Below are 18,046 nucleotides of genomic sequence, written 5' to 3' on the forward strand. Positions count from 1 at the left end.
GGAGACATACAAGGACAAATAAGGACGCTCAGCCATCTTTCCAGCCCCATCCTTACTGATTCTAACAATGCCAGACGCTTTGTCTAGAAGCTGATTTAGTCTATTTCTTGTCAGTTCTTTTTTCAGTGTTGGGGATCAAACACAAGCTCTTAAGCAAACTAGGCAAGTGCTCTCCTACTGAGCTATATCCCAGCTCTTATAGACTTCCACGTAACTGTCAAATGACTTCAACAAACAGCACAGTATAGCAGGGTTTCACTGCATCCTGTTAAGATGGGAACGGGCTGTAAAGAGCCTGAGAACTTCAGTCAGGGATGGCTGCTGATCCCTTCTGCTTTCTTCTACCCTATAGGAGAAGAACAAAAGACCTGCTTTTATGGCTTTGTAAATTTATTGAAATTTGTTTCATCAGGAGTAAATAATTTATTAGGGCAATAAAGAGAAAATAGTATACAGTTGCTTTTCTTAAGCAAAGTGCCTCTTAAGGAATAGACCTATTTGTATAATTTTTTTCTAAGTAAAATATTTACTTTATGAAGTTTAAAGGCACAGCAGAGGATTGGTTGGTACTATGCTGCCTTTATAGTCAGTGTGGCAGGTAGAGGTTGGGCTGGGGAGACCAGTTGGAATTATTAAGCTAGAAATCTCTCACAGTGGAAGGGAATAAAGAGGGTGTTTGGAAGCATTCATGCAGTATGCATAATGTGTGTATTTAGGTTTCTAAAATAATTGTATTCAACTATTAAAAGATAGGGAACATCTGCATATTCGCTATGTGGATGCAGGTAGATGCATATTGGCTATGTGGATGCAGATGGTGTTCAAGAGGCTTGTAATCCCAGCAGTTGAGCAGCTGAGGCAGAAGGATGATTTTTTTTTAAAGATGTATTTATTTATTTCATGTATATGAGCACACTGTAGCTGTCTTCAGACACACCAGGAGAGGGCATTAGATCCCATTACAGATGGTTGTGAGCCACCATGTGGTTGCTGGGAATTGAACTCAGGATGTCCTGGAAGAGCGGTCAGTGCTCTTAACCACTGAGACATCTTTCCAGGCCATTACATTTAAACCTTATCTAGGCTACACAGTGAGACCTTAGCTAAAAAAAGAAAAAGAAAAAGTCAAAACAAGCCTGGGAGTGTGCACACGCCATGGTATTTGTTTTCTTCCTTCTACCATGTGGCTCTGAGGGATTGCTTGACTGCAAGCACCATACCCGCTGAGCCATCTCACTGGGCCCCACCCTCTATGGTTTTTCTTTGTTGGTTTGGTCCCCCCCCCCCAGACAGGATTTCTCTGTGTATCCCTGGCTGTCCTGGAACTTGCTCTGTAGATCAGGCTGGCCTCAGTATCAGACATCCACCTGCCTCTCCTGGGATAGAAGGCCTGTGCCATAATGCCTAGCTGGTTTTAAACCAAAGAAGACATTAGTTTGTCAACTAGTGACTATGGATCCCCCAGGCAAAAATTATTATATTAGAATTACTAATGCATAGCACAGCAGGAAAAATATTTCAAATGGATCCAAATCAGTATTATGTTTTAATATTATACCGTATAAACTTAGCAAATGGAAGATGGATGTATAATTGATAATCTATTTCATTATTTAGATAAGTACAATAGATATGCTTCTTAACTTATAATGGGGTTAAGTCTAATAAACCATATCTAAGTCCAAAAGTGCCTCTACTACCCCTAAGATCCAGATCATCATTGCATAGCATTGGAAGAACGTTCTGTACTGTATATCACTAGGCTGAGGAATGACTGCAACTTAAAAGTTGAAATGTGGTTGCTACTGAATACATTACCTCCCTCCCATCTTTAAGTTTTCTTTTTAATCTTAAATTGACCTGTTCTAAGTTGGAGACCATCTTATATAACTTTGGTAGGCATAACAACCAGGAAAGACGATCAGATAAATGTCAATGAAATAAATGTTCATCTAATGTGAATAAGATCTGATTTCTCGATGTTAGCTGTTTGATTTTAGATCTTGCAAACTGTTTCTGGGCTAACATAATTACTTGATTTTGTGTTGCAGATGACTTGTTTAAAGTGCACAAGCTTAAGCCAAATCTGAAGTGGCGACAGGCTTTTGACAGCTACTTAAAAACTCTGCCTCCATACTACTTAATAGTATGTATTTTTTGTGTGTGTATATATGTATATGTAAACTGTAACTGATGATTCTTGTTGTAAGGAATAAGGAATCAAAAGCTTTACCCCCCCCCCCGCGAGAAGATAACTATCTTTTTACTTTACAAACATTTGTGTCGTCATTGTCTTCTCAAATTGTATGCAAGAGTTTAGAGGTGACATGGCGGCACAAAAGAGCATTGTCTTTCTCTGTTTCCTTTATTTTTAACTGCCATGGTCATTGTTCTCAACACATCTATGTTTTTCTTATTACAACTAACCTTACCCAATTGTAATTCTGGAATGTGAGAACAAATAATGTCTCAATTCATGCACACCAACTTCCCTTTTGAACTCTAGAAGCTCAGTGTGGCATTTCATTCCTTAAACAAAATTTGGAAGAAATCGTAGTTCTTTATTACCAGTTAAATGCATCCTTGACACAACATGATGTAAACCATTCGCATTAGAGAGCATCTAAGGAAGAGAAAAACGTGGCTTGGCTTCCTTCTGGTTTTGAATCTTTTGAGAAAACTATGCGGAATGATTCTGAACCGGTCACGTAATCAAGATGATCAAGGCCATTTCTGAGGTCGTTGTCATAACTTACTGCCACCTTTCTAGAGGTTAAAAGGCATAGACTTCAATGGGACCATTGCTGGGAGGGGAAGTGGGGTGTGTTCCTATTTACCATGGCAAGTGTGGGCTTTGTAATCCGATGCAGTGGGAAGTGATTTGATGATGGGATTAAAACTGAAAGCAATGTACTTGTTTGCATTGGCTGCTACTGGCTCTTCTTACCCACTCTCTTCTGATTTTTTTCTGCTCCTTACTTCTCTGCTATTTTCATTGCCACTTTTGAATGTTCCATGTTTGGTTTTATGTGCAGCACCTTGACTTCTAAGAAATGAATCATGTCCCCCTTGCCCCTTATAACTGAACTTTTGAGTATTTAAGATTTATTCTATTCTTACTGTTGTGTATTTTGTTTCCTTATAGCCATTAAAGAAAGCACTAAGGATGATGGGAGCTCCAAATCTGATATCAGATAATTTAGATTGTGGACTTAGTTACAGTGTTATCTCTTACCTTAAAAAACTCAGCCAACAGGTAGTATTGGTAAAATCGAACAAACCAAAATCCTTTGCCCTCAGAAGTGCATTTCCTTATTCTTTAGTGTAATTGTAACTTTTCAAATTAAATGTGTATATATCTCTACACTTTATGGATTAGTAATAATGTGATTCTCTGTGGCTTCTAGCTTTACCATTAAACGCAGTTAAGGGTCTGTCAGTATCATTGGATGCTGTGCCGTCTCTCCTTCTGCCTGCCAGTTTGTCCTGCCCATATGCTGGCTGATATTTTGTGGCCTAAGAGGGGCAGAAGCTTAACAGGATTCTCTTGTGGGTCCCATTTTGTCTGTCCTCCAACTAGTTTCTCCTCAATTCACTTGGCTAGAGCATCCCCCTTTTGTGAGTCAGCACACCAAGGTCTGGTGGGATTCAATGCTTTGCCCACTCTTCAGGCATCATGTAAAGTTCTTATCCTCACATGCTAGCCCTTGGATAAATAGCTGCCTGCTTTACCCTGGAGAAGGGGGCACCTGAGACCAGTATTCTTCAACCTGGAGGGCAATAGACCTTCATCTTTCCCTTTAGACCCGCCTCATTCACCATTATTCAACTTGTCCCTTGCCTGCCCCTCTCTATTAGCACCTCATCTTCCACTCACCCCTCCTTATCATATTTCTCACTCTTACCTAGACCATTCTTGTAGGATGGAGATATTTGGAAATTACTATGCTATGGCCATACAACTGTGTGGTGTGATAAATGAATGCAGCTGCTTTACTCTCATATTCACAAAGGCAGTTTTAGGTAGGGAGTAGCACTTGCAGCAACCACAGCATTTCAAGCTGAGCACGTTTTGCAAATTTGGCCTTTAGAAAACTGAGTCTTAAGCAAAGTGTCAGCTTTCACTAAGGGACCTGGAGGGCTTCATAATTGGGATGCTGACACACCTTGCTAGGAATGAGCAAAAACTTAAACCCAAATTCTAAAGCTCACAAGAGCATACTAGTCTAGCATGCTCATAAGTGCAAAAGAAAACAAAGGCAAGCCCTGACTTTTGACCTAACGAGTCCCCTAACTCCCGGGCCTCCCTGCTAATAGATTGTTATTGTTGTAAATACCTTGGCTATTTATGGATCTATTGATCTAATATATATATATATATATGTATATATTAATATATACACATATGTATTAATATATATATTAATATACACACATATATATTAATATGTACATATATTTTAATTTGATGTTTATGTTGGGCCTTTAAGGCTTTGTCAAGGTATGGCCAGAAAGGAAGAAAAGTGCACAGAGTTGAAACTAAATGCTGGGACCTTGTGGGACACATATCCTTTTATTGAATGAACTTTTACGGTCATTCAAGAAAACAGACCCCTTATCTACTTCTGTCTCATATTTCATGACTTAAGAATTTGTTTGAGTTCATATTTATATGAGTTCAAAAATATATTCCAAAGTTAGTTAGGGAAAATAAATATCTCTGGCCAACTCATAAAAACTAAAAAAAAAAAATTATTGGGGGCTTATTGAACATTAATGGAATTTTATCTTTTAGAAAAAGGAAAGATTGCTACTAATTTCTTATTCTCTAATTACTAATTAAATATCTATATCACCATTGTTCCCTGAACCATCTTAGATGTATCTAAAACACAAAATATGCCAAAATCCCTACTTTTATTCAGTCAAACAGAATCAAGTGATAAAATGTCTTTTAAGGAGATTTCCCAATGTTTGTTAGTGATAAACTTACTGAGTAGACATTAAAAGTCATTTGCTTAGTAATATTTGTTCAAATAAGCTTTAGTTTTATAAGACTTACTGGATAATCTGATTTTTTTAAAAAATCAACATCATTTTTAATGTTTTCAGATATAATGCCAATCTATATATGTTCTGAATCTAAACAATACATGTATAAGTACAGACTTTTAAACCTTTCTGTCTGGATCAAAACTGAATGAGTTGATTTAGATTGGATTTTGCAGTAATGAGATATAGTTTTTCATGTCTATGAATGAAATTCTTGCCCATGGTTTCTATTTTCTCCATGAGTCGTTCATAGTTTTGACACTCCAAGAGACACTTTGCATGAAGTCCTCTGTCTTTCCAGTCCCCTCTGTGTTTGCTGGGGTAGAACAGAGAAGCATAGAGGAGGTTCACTTACTGTTTTTCTGTGATTTGCACATGAAAACTGTTTGGTGGGGTTCTTAAAAGTATTTTTTCTTAAAGAATAAAATGATGATATGGTAGATATTTTCATAACATATTCTGTACTTCCCTTTTAGACCAAGCTAGAGTCAGACCAAATTCTAGCATCAGTGGGGAAGAAACCTCCCCAGGAAATTGGTATCAAAGTGAAAAACCATTCTGCATGTGGCCTACCCTTGGCTCACAATAAAAGTTTTAGGAAACTGTTAAAAGAAATCATAGGGGAAAGTGCACCAAGGCTCACAGAACTGAATCCCAAAGAGTTTGCTGGCTTCCAAGTGGGGCTCTTAAACAAGGTAGGTTGTGCCCTTGAAAGGTCAGGCTCCGCTCACTTTGCCTGGTATATGTGTTGTTTGAAACGATGGCCTATTTGGAGAGTTTTATTAGTGTTGTTGTTGTTGTTGTTAATAGTAGTAGATTTTAGGTTTTTGTTTGTTTGTTATTTTTTTTTCGAGACAGGGTTTCTTTCTGTAACCCTGGCTGTCCTGGAACTCACTCTATATATTCGGCTAGCCTTGAACTCACAGAGGTCCATGTGGCTACCTCAGCCTCAGCCTCTGCATCTGCTTCTGCCTCTGCTAGGATTAAATATATACACGACCAGGCACGGCTTGGAGTTAGTAATTATTAACAAAGCCATTTTAAGATTATTCTGAGAGGAAAAAAAAAGATTATTCTGCCAGCACAAACAAGCATGAAATTAAATGTATGAGATACATTGGCTGGTAGGAATGGGCAGTAAACAGCTGTCAAAAGGAAACTGGAAAGGAAACTGCAGTGGGCAGGCAGATGCTCCAGTCCCGTGCAGATCTAGTACCTATGACAGAGGAAGTAGTAGCAAGTGGTGCGGGGATGAAGAGGCTCTGCACAGCTTGGGGAAAGTCTCTGCCAGACCACGTGACACCTCTGGCCCCAGGCATTCTCTTGGAGAAAGTGAAGATGCTCAGAGCAGCTGGGCCCTCCACTCTGCACATCTCAGCCCCTGGCTGCAAGCAGCCTGACTCATACTCGGGCTGGAGCAGGCTCCAAGGGCACTGCAGCTGGGCCCGAAGCCAGTTTCGCACAGTGTGCAGTCAGCAGTTGCAATGTTGTAGGGAGATGGCTGCATCCCGCCTCATTGTGTGCTGCGGAGAGAGATGTAGGTTACAAGCAGTGGTACTACTGCAAGGCAGCTACAGGTACAAATAAATCTTGGATTCTGGAGTTTTAAATAATATACTCGAAAAGTGATATTCCCAGTGGCTTTAATGACTTATGAGCGTGTTAGCATTCAGAACAATAAATAGAAGTTTTCTTCTGGAAAAAAAAGTGGCTCCACCCAGTTGTATTAAATATTGTTCTCTTCAGTAAGACTTTAAGAGGGTATTACATTTCTTTATTTAAAAGCCTTAGTAGTAACTGAGATTGTTCTATTTGAAATAGGATTTGAAACCTCAGACATATAGGAACGCTTATGATATCCCACGTAGAGGACTTTTGGACCAGTTGACCAGAATGAGATCCAATCTGCTGCAGACTCGGAAGTTTATTGTTGGCCAAGATGAAGGTAACTGACCAGTAGCCTACCTTTCATTAGAAGAAAAGCAGACACGGCTCCCACGAAAGTCTTTACTGCAGAATGATTTTGTAGTGTGTTAATGTGTACAAAGTTCACATTCACTCAAACCCCACATCTGTTTTCACCTCTCTCAAGTTTCAAGGCAGGTATGCAGTAGTCAGCATCTGAGACCACTGGTACTGTTATCCTGTGTGGTCATTCAAGAAAACCACAGAATCTCCACAGATACATACTGATTTAAGCCCACTTGAAGAGCAAGCATTTTAATAGCTTGCTCGAGCAGGTTTAGTTAGCCCACTGGAAAGTGCCAGAACTTAGGTCTGTCACATTTCCAAACCTGTATACTCAGACATTGATTGTGACCAGCCTGCTGTGAAAATGTCAGGAAAAACCTGCTCTTCGTGAGAGCAATGAACTCTAGGAATGTCCAGGGATATTGTGGCTGTTTGCAATTTTTCTTTATCCTATTTTGTTAATTTTGAATGGGGGTCAGGGGCTGGAGAGATGGCTCAGAGGTTAAGAGCACTCACTGCTCTTCCAGAGTTCCTGAGTTCAATTCTCAGCAACCACACCGTGGCTCACAACCATCTGTAATGGGATCTGATGCCCTCTTCTGGTGTGTCTGAAGACAGCCACAGTGTACTCATATACATTAAATAAATGAATAATTCTTACAAAAAATTTTTTTAAATTTTTTAAATAGGGGTCACTGATCCACAGAGATGAACAAAAAAGCCAGTTCTCTATCATTATACATTGTGTGTGTGTGTGTGTGTGTGTGTGTGTGTGTGTTTGAGACAGAGACAGAGAGGGACACAGAGAGACAGAAACAGAGAGAGAGACAGAGAGACAGAGATCTCATTAACCAAGATGCTGTGTGTGACAAGACCGTACCATAAAGAACTGGACATGGGCATGGTTGCTTAGCACTCAAGAGTCTGATGCTAGAGGTCTACACATTTGAGGCCAGTCTGGCAACAAAGTGAGACTCTTTCAGAAAACAGAGAGAGGGGCTGTAAAGGTGGCAGAAGTTAAGGGTATTGGCTCCTCTTAAGAGAGACCTGGGTTCAGTTCCCATTACCTACAATGGCGGCTGTACATGGACAGTCGTACTGTCCATGACTTCAGCTCCAGGGAACCTGGCACCTTCTTCTGGATTTTGCAGGCAACAGGCATGCATGTAATGCACATACGTGCTGGCAAAACATACACATAAAATGAAAATAAATCATTTAAAAAAAAACAAACAAAGAACACCAGAACACCATGGAGTCTAGGTGTTTCAAAATGGAGAAAGTATACAGAGTTTTGAATTCAAGTGGTGGTGTGCAGGAAGCCAGCTTATGCTTACTTACATGGTGTCGGGAGGAAAGAAGTTGCTCTGGTCCTTGTGAAGTGAGCCTGTAGGCACGATCTAACTGTAGATCACTGACTAGTATAAACAAGATATGCTAGATGCTGGGATACGAGTTTTAATCCACATGCTACTGAAACAGCTGTGATAATATCCTTTCAAAATGACCATATACCTCAGCTCTAATTAATCAGTTTCTCTGCTGGTGATTTTACAGATTCACTTCATAGTGTCCCAGTTGCACAAATGGGTAACTATCAGGAATATCTAAAGATGCTGGCTTCTCCACTACGAGAGCTCGATCCAGATCAGCCAAAACGACTGCATACTTTTGGCAATCCATTTAAGCAAGATAAGAAGGTAGTATACCTATGTCCATGTCTGTCATATTTTTTGCTATAACTTTCTGTTTTAGTCAGATGTATACAAATCAGAAGTAAATATGACACCAAAACTCTGTGTGGATTGAAAGTGGAGTCTCCTTAATGCAAGTTGTGTTAGTTTAATAAAATATTAGCTGTCATTTGTTGAATATGTACTAGGGCTTGGTTTTTTAAATGATTATGTTTGCATCCAGAGGTGTTTTGAAAACTTGCATCTGCTCTATAATAAGAAGAAATCTAGGCTTAAATTAGCTGTCAGAACACTGTGATGTGGCTGACAAAGCCAGGATTTGAGCCTATATATTTCTGGAATACATTCTGTATTCCTTCATACTACCACACACTAATTCTTTTGATATAGAGAATACCAACTGTTTCCTCCATTTCCATGATCAGCTCTATACTGTTCTATTGAAATAGTGGTGTGCATATCCCTAGAGCTATAACTGTACTATTTGGTGTCACTTTGAGTTATTATAGAGTTTTAACTATGATGCGAGTATATGTGTGTTGTGCACGACTGACTTGATCATTTAATGATGAAACGAAATGGAATTATAGCTGCACACTTATTTTTATAGGTGAACTTGGATATAAATCATGGATATATTATTCTCTATCTCTGTGTCTCATAAAACTTAACTAAAAAGTATTCCAACTTATGCCAATCTTTAGTTAACTGAAGATTTTTATTTATTTATTTTTGTTGTGCCTTGATTTATTTTCATGTAACACTGGGAATAATAAATGCACCAGACTGACAGAGCTTTGTGGGATATTGAGTGGGATATTGACACCTACACTGTTTAGAATATTACTGAGCATATACTAAGCACTCGGTAAAAATGCTGTGTCTTGTTTTGTATGGATAACGGGGGGTGGGGGAGAACATCCTTTAGAAAGATATTTTTGCCATGATTTTTTCCAAGTTATAAGGCACATTATTCGGCTATCTATGATGATAGCAGGTTTTACCTAAGCTAAGAAATTGCTGGTTCTCATTTTCATCTGTTCTCAAGAGTAAACAGCCCCTCACTTTCTGATGAGTGCCAAGGCAGACAGGCATATTCGAATCTGCATTTGAGGTAGTGTCTGAGGGAATTCTGTTCTCACATCTGCCTACCATTCACCATCTACATGCATTGCTCTGTGCAGGAATGATCAGTGTTCCCGAAAGCTTTAAAACAGGCTAGTACAAGATGGTTGGTTTTTTTGTTGCTGTCATTTGTTTGTTTGTTTGTTTGTTTGTTTGTTTGTTTGTTTTTCGAGACAGGGTTTCTCTGTATAGCCCTGGCTCTCCTGGAACTCACTCTGTAGACCAGGCTGGCCTCGAACTCAGAAATCTGCCTGCCTCTGCCTCATAAGTGCTGAGATTAAAGGCGTGCACCACCACCGCCCAGCAAAATGGTTTTTATACTACTTTAAAAAGGTTGACTGTGGGTGCCACGAAGATGGCTCAGCAGTTAAAGTACTTGCAGACGACCCAGGCTTGATTCCTAGCTCCCATATTAGGTGGCTCACTACTTCCAGGGGGATCTGATACCCTTTTCTGGGCTCCCTGTGCACCTATACACACTGTGCACACCAAGCATGCATGGGTGGACACACAGACATTTCTTTGAAAAGATTTTTAAGAATGACTATGGTTTTCTCTTACTTGGTCATTTTTGAGGCTCTCTATTAACTGTAGACCAAAAACGTGCATGTTAGTTTTTTCCTTGCTCCACTTCAACAGGATTAAAATTGGGTTTCATTTTCTGANAGCAGAGTTGCTATAGGGATTATAATTAAGGCTAATCTAGATGATGCAGTGCACGGCTAAGGAAGTGTGTGTATGACAAGTGCTTGAATGATTATTTTGTTTGTTTGTTTTTTCAGAGTTGAACTTCTGTTTTAAATGAAATATGTCTGTCTGTCTGTTTTTTAGGGAATGATGATCGATGAAGCAGATGAGTTTGTAGTAGGGCCACAAAACAAAGTGAAACGTCCTGGAGAACCCAACAGTCCTATGTCATCTAAGCGAAGGCGGAGTATGTCCCTGCTGTTGAGGAGAGCACAGACAGCACCTACTGTAACTAACCATGTGGGCGGGAAGGGACCACTCTCAGCCTCGTGGTTCCCATCTTGTCCAAGCCTCGTAAAACACACCTTTGGACATCCAGGTATAGAGTAGTGGTTGTGGTTTCCTTATGGCTCCATTTTCCTTTGTACTTCTTTCTATGTTCATTTTTTTTGTTAATAAGCAAACAAAAACAATATTAAATAATTATTAAATATGTAATAATTTTAAAAATTATTAAAACATCTATGGTAGTAGTACAAGAAACCTTATAGGGAACAGAGACCCTGATTCAATGATCTTAGCCATATGAATGGAGAAAAAACCCTATAATTACATAGTAATTAACATATTAACCACATAATTAGTGATTAATACATGCTTAGTAAATATTATCACAGTGACTAGTACAAAAATGAGGAGCTCTGAGCATGTCTGCTTCCCATTCTTGTTTAATTCCTACCTATCTTCTCTCTCAGCTTGGAGGCAGAGTGAGGGTCTCAGCAGATAAATAAAGCCTGCTACATCCATACAGAGAACACACCCTCCCTATTCCTCAGCACCCACAATACAGCCTGACCACTAGCTCTATGTGGCCTGACACCACAATCCTCTCTCATCTCAAGTTCCACTGATACCCTTATCACCCTTCACTCCGCTGCCCCTGGCTTAGCCCCCTGTATCTCCTGCTCTTGATACAACCTGGTATCCTCCCAAAAGGTCCTGCCACCACCTGGTAGCCCTGGAGGCTCTCTCCGATGCTCCCACTTTCATCCCTTACTTCCATCTTTCCTCAAATGAGAGCAGATATGAGTGTGTTGTTGCTGACTATGCAGTTCCTCTCTGTTGTCCCCATGACACTGTGGGTTCTGTAAGAGAAGTGTCAGTTCCTTTGCTTCCTGTTCGCTGCTGATTCCCAGCTCCTACTCTGGAGCCTGGTGCAGCAGAAGTTAAGTTATTGGCATAGGGGGGTTGGCCTGAAAATAGAAAAATTACTCTGACCCAAAGGGGGAAATAGGCAGAATCATCTACAGAGAGGCATTTGCTTATTAGCAGGTCGGGGGCAGAGTATTTGTTCAGTCACTGTAGGCACCTAAATTTGCTCAGGCTATTTGGTGTATACAGGAGTCGAAGGTAGTATTCATAAGTTGTATGGATTTAGATTCAATAATAGATAGCTATTTACATATGACTTTGAAGCATACAGGTTGACATTAAGCCCTGAGCACCAAGGATCTATGAATGTGTATTAGTATATTGGTTTCTGCATTCATACTGGGAAGAGGGAAGAAGGTCTTGTGTTACATTCCTACGCTTGATTTGAATAGTCTCAGACCTCTGTCTGTTCTACGGTTTTCATCAATGAAAATCAGTCATTTCCTTGAAACTGAGGAGCACAGAGATGTACTTGTGGGATCAACATGATGTACCCACTTGTGGGTTAAAATGGTAGCCCGCGTCTGGCCTGCCACAGGCCTACGGCCACTCATGGAGGTGGAGGCGGGAAGTTTGACCGTGTGCATCTCACACTGCTGCCATGCAGGTGTCAGGCTGTGAAAAGCTGCAGAACCCTGCTCCAGGGGTGGGGGTGGGGGTGCAGTCTGGGGACTCCGCAGACTACCAGAGTTGGCTCGGGGTCCTGGCCTGCACGGAGGCCCGGATGGCAGGATCTCATTCTTGGGTAACACGGCCGCCACTGGATGTCATGGAAGAGCTGAGAACAGGGTGAGGCTCCCGTGGCTGGCTCTGGCCTGGGGCAGAAGTGAAAAGAGGGAGAGGAGAGAGCTCCATGGGGACAAGAGTGTTGTAGGCTTGTTCGGTTGGCTTGGCTTGGTGGAAACTGGCTGGAAGTGCTGAGAGGCCTTCTGCGGAAGATTAGATGCAGCTCTTTAGTGGAAGACCTGCTCCATTGCTTCCCACGGCAGATCCGATGAGAAGAGGCAGTCCATGGTTTTAAGGTGTTTATTGTCATGGTGGAGAGTTGTGATGAGTGAAACCGTACCCCACTTTCTCAGGGCGGGCAAAAGGGTTAAGTACCTTTTGCAGGGAGGAGTGTCTGGGAAGGGGAGCTAAAAGGGTAGTAGAAGCAGAGAAAGGCATAGAGAGGAGGAGAGTAGAGAAGTAGGGGGAAAGGGAATGTGGAGAGAAGGAGAGCAAGAGGGCAAGAGAGAGGCAGGAGTAAAGGAGTAAAAGAGTAAGAGAGGATGGGGCAAGCAGCACCTTTTATAGTGGGCCAAACCTACCTGGCTATTGCCAGGTAATTGTGCAGAGAACCATACTTGGCTGTTGCCAGGTAACTGTGGGGGTGGAGTCCAGACAGAACACCAGGAGCTTGGGGCATTACCCCATGTGACTGATGGCCACAGAATTATGGAGCTGAGGCCTCAGTGTCAGGAGCCTGGTGTCTGGGGGCATGACAAACACCTTCCATCAACACCTGCTGGGTCTCTGAGGTTTAAACCTAGCTCAACCAGAAAACAGGCTGCCTTTCACAGTACCACAATTCCCCCTTTCCATTTTTTAAAAGAGAGGGGTCACTGGAGTGACTGTCACTTGTAGTGAAAATTTTGGGTGGGGAGGCAGTATCAAAAGAAAACACTACACAGGCCGGAGGGGTAACACAACTAAGCCAGGGGGGTAAGGAGGGTAAAGGGTGGGGGTTGGGAAGGCAAGGGATCATTGAATTTACAGTTTGAGAGTAATAGCATCAGTTTTAAAACAGCATTTGATTAATCTAGATAGACATCATGCTTTCCTTATTATCATGTAACTTCCCTCAAGTTCAGTAGCCATTTGACTTTGGCAAAAGAGTTCATCTGTAGCTGGAAGGTCACAAGTCTGTGTCCTCTGTGGGGTTCAGAACATGTCTCACAGGATGCCTTTCATCATCCCACACCCACTTGACAGCTCAACTTCTTAATTTGTTTTCCAGACACCACTGTCATTCATGATACCCATGAAGAGAAGATGGAAAATGGGCAAAGCCCACCTGATGGCTTCTTATTAAAATCTGCTCCAGCAGAGTTTATGAATGTGTCAGGAGAAAGCTTTATATCCAGCCAGTTGGATTCTCTATCTGACGACTTTACTGGTCTCAGGAAAGATGGATTCATTCACAAACCTGGTAATAATATACTTCTAGGAGGAGCCAAAACCTGCAGTCTTTCTGTAGCTGACCAAAAAATCACAATGGCATCTGCTTTGGAAACGGTGCCAAATTCAATGCAAATCACTCCTGCAATGGCTCAAGGCATCAATGCTGACATAAAGCATCAATTAATGAAGGAAGTTCGAAAGTTTGGACGAAGTAAGTAGGGATGGAATATCCATAGATAATGCAAGGGACAGTCCCACTTGTTGTATGATTCAGAGATTTTTTGCAGTTGATTTTGAGACAGTTTCTCATACAGCTTGGGTTGGTTTCGAACTCATGATATGGTTCAGACTGGTGATAAAAACTGATCTTCCTGTCTCCACCTCCATAGTGCTAGGATTACAGGTATGTGCTACCACAGCCAATTAACTTGGGGCTAAGGATTGGACCCAGGGTTTCGTGCTTGTTAGGCAGGCACTCTATCAATGGAGTTACGTCCTTGACCCAGTTTTGACATGCATTTATTGGTTAGTCGTGGGCTGTCACATAACTTAAAAGTGATTCTTCTGGCCTTAACTTACAGTAATTTCATTTTGCTGGTGTAACAAGTTATCAGACAATCCATAGCTTCAGACCACAGAAACTGATTACAGCTCTGGAGTTCAGAATTTGGAATACATTTTCACGGGACTACAGTGAAGGCAAGCTAGCAGGGTAGTGTTCCTTCTTAGGAATAAAGGCAGGATCTGTGTTCTTGCTTTCCCTGGGTTCTGAAGCTGTGCTTCTCTGTCCTGCATGGTGTCAGCAGCTCGACCCTTCTCTGTCCCCTTTGCTATCCACTTCTGTTACTGACTCTTTTTCTTCCTGAGCTCTAATATTCTTTTTTTTTCATGAATTCTTAGAGAGATCTACAATATATTTTGATCCTATTCACCCCAACTCTCTCCAAACTCCTTCCTAAGTCCTCCCCAACCCCTATCCCTCAACTTTCTGTCCTTTTGTTTTAATAACTAGTTGAACCTACCATGTACTTGTGGGTTCGAGGCTATCCCAGTGGAGCATAGTCAACCTATCAGGAGCCATCCTCTCAGGGAAAACCGATTCTCCCTCTTCCAGAAACCATCAACTGTTCATACTCCTTTAAGAGGGATACTTGTGGTTACATTGGACCCCTGGGCGTAATCCTGGAAAACTCAATATGCAGAGCCTAATTCTATCAGCATATAATACATATATGATCACATGTTCACAAGGCTTCATGGATTAGGGCAGTTTGGGGCAACCAGTTTTCAGCTTACCTCATTTGAATACTGTTTATAAGAATTTCCTTCATAAATATATACAGACATTTTGATTTTTAGTGTTTAACATACCAGCTATATTTAAGACTTTCTACCCATAAAGGATGATTTCTGAGGATGTATGATGATTGAACTTTATTTTTCATGCATATTTTCATAACACTGAATTTTTGTAATATCATCAGAGTATGAAAGGATTTTCATTTTGCTTGAAGAAGTGCAGGGACCTCTAGAGACGAAGAAACAGTTTGTTGAATTTACCATCAAGGAAGCTGCAAGGTCGGTATAAACAGCACTTGTATAGGCTTTCTAATTGCTTTGGGTTCTATTTGTCTTTGTTTTAATTTAGTAGTAGGATCCAATGAAGGATAAAGTCTCTCTCTCTCTCTCTCTCTCTCTCTCTCTCTCTCTCTCTCTCTCTCTCTCTCTCTCTCTCTTTCTCTCTTTGAAAGCACTTGTTCTACTCATAGGTAAGGGTGCTTCCTGCAGTGTTCTGATGGATGCTACCAGAGTCCTGACTCATGGGTTCTAGCTAATGTGTATGTGCGCTCATCAGATTGGCATGTCCCCTTGCTCAGCCCTGCTCTTTCCATGAGGATGACTTCTGCTCCCTTTGGCCTGCAGGCTACATAACACCTGGCACTCTGTAAAGTTGTCTATGACACTTATGCTTACTCTCTTTTTCTCTTCAGGTTTAAAAGAAGAGTCTTAATTCAGTACCTTGAGAAGGTACTAGAAAAAATCGATTCCCACCACCTTCTTAACAATGTGAATCACATCAACAGCAGATCATCATGTTAATGCCAAGCCAAGTGAGGAAAAAGAACACCTTTTATGTGCTTTCAAATGCAATGGGACGTTACTGAAGCCCTATAGTATGTTTGAGTGACAGAGCGACCTAACTCAGGCTATGAGAAAGGAGTTGACTTGAGCTTTTAACGATTATCTGGAAGTAAAATCTGGGCTTTTGCCTTAAGAATTATTGAGAATATTTTTTTCATTTCGTTGTTTATTTTTTCCAATTAGGAAAAGAGATGCTGAATCACAGAGCACTGCTGCTCCTACTACAGCTAGTAGAGTTCACTCATTTTGGACCTTGCCATTCCAGGCGGTTTCAGAGTGAATAGGGACTGGCCACTTCCAAGGCGAGCACTACCTACTGTCCTCATTGTGTGCTAAAGAACACGAAAGCAGAGAGAGTCCACGTGGTGATCTTGTGCTCAAAGAACTCTTCAAAGATTTCTAGCTGTGCCTTTTAAACCATGCAATATTCAGGATCGTTGGAATCAAAGAGTAAAAAGCTGCTATTTCGGTAACTTAATTCTCTCTGGGAAAGGGCAGGGGGAGTCAGCAAACAATCTACCTCGAGTGCTCTTCCACTTTGACTAGGACCATTACAAAGTGTATCTGAGGCTGCACTAACCTCTGACATCTGTTCTTGCATGTGACAACAGAAAGCTTTCAGGTGGACTTGTACATTTTTGTGCTTTGGAAGCACCAAAAGGAAAAATAATATGTATATTTTCTTTGAAGTTTATACAGAAGTTTATATGGAGCAGTATTGTTGTTTTTATTTGTAAAAATGTAAGTGATCAAAGAGATTTTCACTTTGCATATATGAAATAAAATCATTTTATTGATTTTTTCAAAACTACATTTCTAGGTGTATGTCTCTTGTGTATATCCTTTCAGAAACAAACAAACTTCACACTATCAAACAAATGAACACGCTAACAAAAAGACCCATAAGACAGCTTAGCAAGTACAGGCCCTTGCCACCTAAGTTTGATCCCTGGGCTGCCCATGGTGAAAGGAGAGAACCAACTCCCAGAAGTTGTCTTCTGACTTCTACACACACACACACACACACACACACACACACACACACTGTGATACAAGCACATGTGTGTATATACATAAACAAAAAAAAATTTTTTTTAATGTTAACAAAGTAATTGAACTTAGAAACATAACATGGTGTTATTAGAAGGCTGTGGGGAGGCCAGACCCTTCCAAATACGAGTATCTGGGGAGAGAAAACTGCCAAAATCAAGTTTACTGGGACTCTGAAATTTAGCCAAAAGGTTTGTCTCTGCTTTTGCCCATTGAAAATTTTGTACATGTATTTTGAACATATTCATCACTCCTAAGTCCTCCTATTATTGCCTCTCCACCCACCATATGTTGCCAAACAATTTTGAGGTTTCATTTTTTTTTCTTTACCCATCAAGCCCAGTATGTGTTGCCCAGCTGGTCATGGGAGTGGGGCCTGCCCTGTTATATGGTCAACCACATCATTAAAGAAAACTGCCTTTTCCTCTGCCAGCAACTAGCAAATGCCAGTAGCTTCCCAGCTAGCCATAGAATTCCATGTCTACCTTTGTCCCTTTGTGCTGGCATTTTTGTCTGGTTAGAGCTTGTACAGGTCTTCCGGAGTCTGTCACAATTGCTATTAACTCATATATGTCTGTCCCATTCTGTCTGAGAACAGTTTCTTTGGTATGATCAGCCATATCTAGCTCTCATAGTATTTCATCTGATCCTTTTTTCAAAGATCCCTGAACATTTTGTTCAGGGGTATTAGGACTGAGCACTCCAGTCTCATATTCTTTGCATGTTAATCAGTCGAGTATTTCTCTGTGAAGTGCCATCTATTGAGACATGCTTCTCTGATGAGAGGTGAGAGATGTACTGATCTATATTACATGTTAGCAACGTGATTTGAAGTCATTTTTTACTGTGTCTATCTAACAGAATAACAGTAATTGATTCTTCCCTAAGGCCTCTGGTCTATCTAGCCACAGATTCTTGGCTACTTGAACAATGCTGGGTATGGGTCCAATTCT

At 40.9% G+C, this 18,046-nt stretch overlaps 1 protein-coding gene across 4 annotated transcripts in view; it reads left to right on the top strand.

Annotated features, from left to right (window-relative positions):
- The window catches only part of Ints6l (integrator complex subunit 6 like), a 53,019-nt gene extending 36,163 nt beyond the window's left edge, over positions 1-16,856 (top strand). Inside the window, exons 10-19 of one of the 4 annotated variants that reach the window (XM_006527977.2) lie at positions 2,052-2,146; positions 3,146-3,256; positions 5,529-5,747; positions 6,874-6,997; positions 8,581-8,723; positions 10,674-10,908; positions 13,738-14,112; positions 15,386-15,479; positions 15,893-16,012; positions 16,227-16,840. In XM_006527977.2, coding sequence (XP_006528040.1) covers positions 2,052-2,146; positions 3,146-3,256; positions 5,529-5,747; positions 6,874-6,997; positions 8,581-8,723; positions 10,674-10,908; positions 13,738-14,112; positions 15,386-15,479; positions 15,893-16,001 — 1,505 coding nt within the window. In that variant the 3' untranslated portion in view covers positions 16,002-16,012; positions 16,227-16,840. Of the gene's footprint in view, positions 1-2,051; positions 4,368-4,453; positions 5,748-6,873; positions 6,998-8,580; positions 8,724-10,673; positions 10,909-13,737; positions 14,113-15,385; positions 15,480-15,892 lie in introns of those variants that run through there. The other 3 variants (XM_006527976.3, NM_172779.4, XR_003953008.1) reach the window with 3 other exon arrangements.
- Positions 16,857-18,046: the final 1,190 nt, after the last annotated feature.

Source organism: Mus musculus, chromosome X (genome assembly GCF_000001635.26).
Source record: "Mus musculus strain C57BL/6J chromosome X, GRCm38.p6 C57BL/6J".
Classification (NCBI taxonomy): domain Eukaryota; kingdom Metazoa; phylum Chordata; class Mammalia; order Rodentia; family Muridae; genus Mus; species Mus musculus.